The sequence below is a fragment of the Thalassophryne amazonica genome, chromosome 9, assembly GCF_902500255.1.
Source record: "Thalassophryne amazonica chromosome 9, fThaAma1.1, whole genome shotgun sequence".
In the NCBI taxonomy this organism is placed as follows: domain Eukaryota; kingdom Metazoa; phylum Chordata; class Actinopteri; order Batrachoidiformes; family Batrachoididae; genus Thalassophryne; species Thalassophryne amazonica.
In genome coordinates, this window is record NC_047111.1 from 14,526,385 (window position 1) to 14,528,562 (window position 2,178).

The 2,178-nt window shown below is 39.9% G+C and overlaps 1 protein-coding gene across 1 annotated transcript; it reads left to right on the forward strand.

The window, feature by feature from the left end:
- The first annotated feature begins 963 nt into the window (after nucleotides 1-963).
- LOC117517589 (putative olfactory receptor 13C6) lies at nucleotides 964-1,607 on the forward strand. Its single transcript, XM_034178681.1, is given in 2 exon segments — nucleotides 964-1,510; nucleotides 1,513-1,607. Coding segments are annotated over 2 exon segments (642 nt in total).
- The last annotated feature ends 571 nt before the right edge of the window (nucleotides 1,608-2,178 follow it).

The following is a 2,178-nucleotide window of genomic DNA, read 5'->3' on the forward strand; positions in this document are numbered from 1 at the left end:
CATACCGTCCGAACATTTTATGATTTTTGGGGTTGTAAACATGCTAGTTACCCACCCACATGTTGATGAGAACAGAACTTGGTTTAGAAGTTGAGTCGGCTGCCTAATGAAAAACAGAATGACATCATTCTGATGCAACGTCTTTAACTGGACACAATTCATGCTGGAGATCCACGAGCTGCTCATGGAGCTGATAAAAACTGTCGGTCCACCTCGAAAGCTTCACATCTCCAGAGGTAAGAGGAGACACAGACACTCTAACACACAGTGTGATGTTCGATCTGTTCTGATGGAAAACAAGTGTCAGTATTTCCCAACCAGCAAAACAGCTCAGTGATTTCTTATCTTTTGTTTTTTGTGACTGTGTTTCTTGTCTTTTGTTTTCATGCAGTCAGGTTTAATTATTATTATTTTTTGAAGGTTTAAATTTCCGACTTATTGCATTATTGTGTCAGAATTTCAGCCCTTGTGTCCTCTGTCAGCACTCAGTTCATAAATTTTCTTTCCATGACCTTCTCTGGGATCATCTCTATAGAGAACCAGACTTTCAGTGCAGTTATCCTGAATCTGGAAGGGTTAAAGGTCAGCCTCTAGTCTCCTCTTCTCTCAACCTTTGTGAATTCAAATTATTGCAGCCTTAATGTTCATATTGTCATGGTTAGAAATAACCACACGTTCTTTAAGTACAGAACCTCACCTCCTCAGACCCTGCCTCCACATACAGGGGCATCGTTTTTATTTCACAAAACCTGATTCCTGTTCAAGCTTAGGTTTTAGGAGTTTAATTTGAGCTCTTAAATGAACATGATTTTACAAATTTTGTTCACTTAGAATTTTTTTTTTATCTCAAAGGTTATTGAACAACAAAAAATACTTATAATAATTTCAAATTTAAAAATTGAATTCCAAATGATCTCAACATTTTCTTTGGCCTCAATGATTCATTATTGTGGTTTCAGGATGATGGAAAACTACACCTACAACAGTTTGGTGCTACAGCTGGAGAGACTAAATATCTCTGAGGATTACGTTCATGCCGTCTTTGTCATTGTCTTTTTCACCTTTGTGTTTATTATGGTGGCAAACGCAGGCATCACACTTCTGATATTTATCAATAAGAACCTTCACCAGCCCATGTTTCTGCTTTACTGTAACCTGTCACTAAACGACATCCTGGGAAACTGTGTCATGATACCACGTTTACTCTCAGACATGTTGATGTCCACATCTGAACGCTTCATTGATTTTCACGAGTGTGTCGTCCAAGCATTCTTTTTACATTTATGCGCAACTACTGCTCAAACTGTGCTCATGATTATGGCTTTTGACAGATACGTGGCCATCTGTAATCCTCTTCACTTCACCACCATCATGACCAGTAAGATGGTGTGGAAGCTGTCACTCTCTGCCTGGGGAGTGGGTTTTGTTCTGGTCGGGATTCTGATCGGTCTGTCCGTCCGACTCAACAGATGCAGGACTCTGATCACAAATCTTTACTGTGACAACGCCTCACTTTCAAACTATCCTGTGACAGCGTCTTCAAAGTCCTTAATCCCCTATATAAATGCAGTCCATTTACTTTCACTCATCAGTTCATGTCATCATAATATCAAGTAGACAGTTTGTGTAATTCGGCTTCTGGAAACCACAAAATCCACAATCAAGATGTGCATGTTGTGTAGATTATTTGGTTTAATCCAATGTCAAGTCTGGTCTGGGAGAATTTGCTGTCCCAATGTATCCATAATTCAGTGTATTTACAGAGCACCAAATTATATCATACGTTGTATCCAGAAAGTATTCACAGCGCGTCACTTTTTCCACATTTTGCTATGTTAATGCCCGGTCACACCGCACACGGTGATCACTGAGCGAAGGAAAAAAGTAACAAAGTCACAAATTGTTGAGAAACAGTAGACCAATGACCCTGCTCTTCTCCCATCATCATAAAGCCTGCAAGTCCAGAGTGCATAAAAGAACAAAACAAAACCAAAACTAACAAAAGAAGAATGAAGCGAACACCAACCTTGACACTTTAAACAAAATCAAAACTTAACAGCGGGCATCAGACCGAGCTCCAGCCTATGATCAAGTCTGCAGCCATAATGTGTTCTCCACAGCACCTGCAGCTGCGATAACTGGTTGTCTTGACAACAGGTTTGTCTTCAAGGTTGCAAC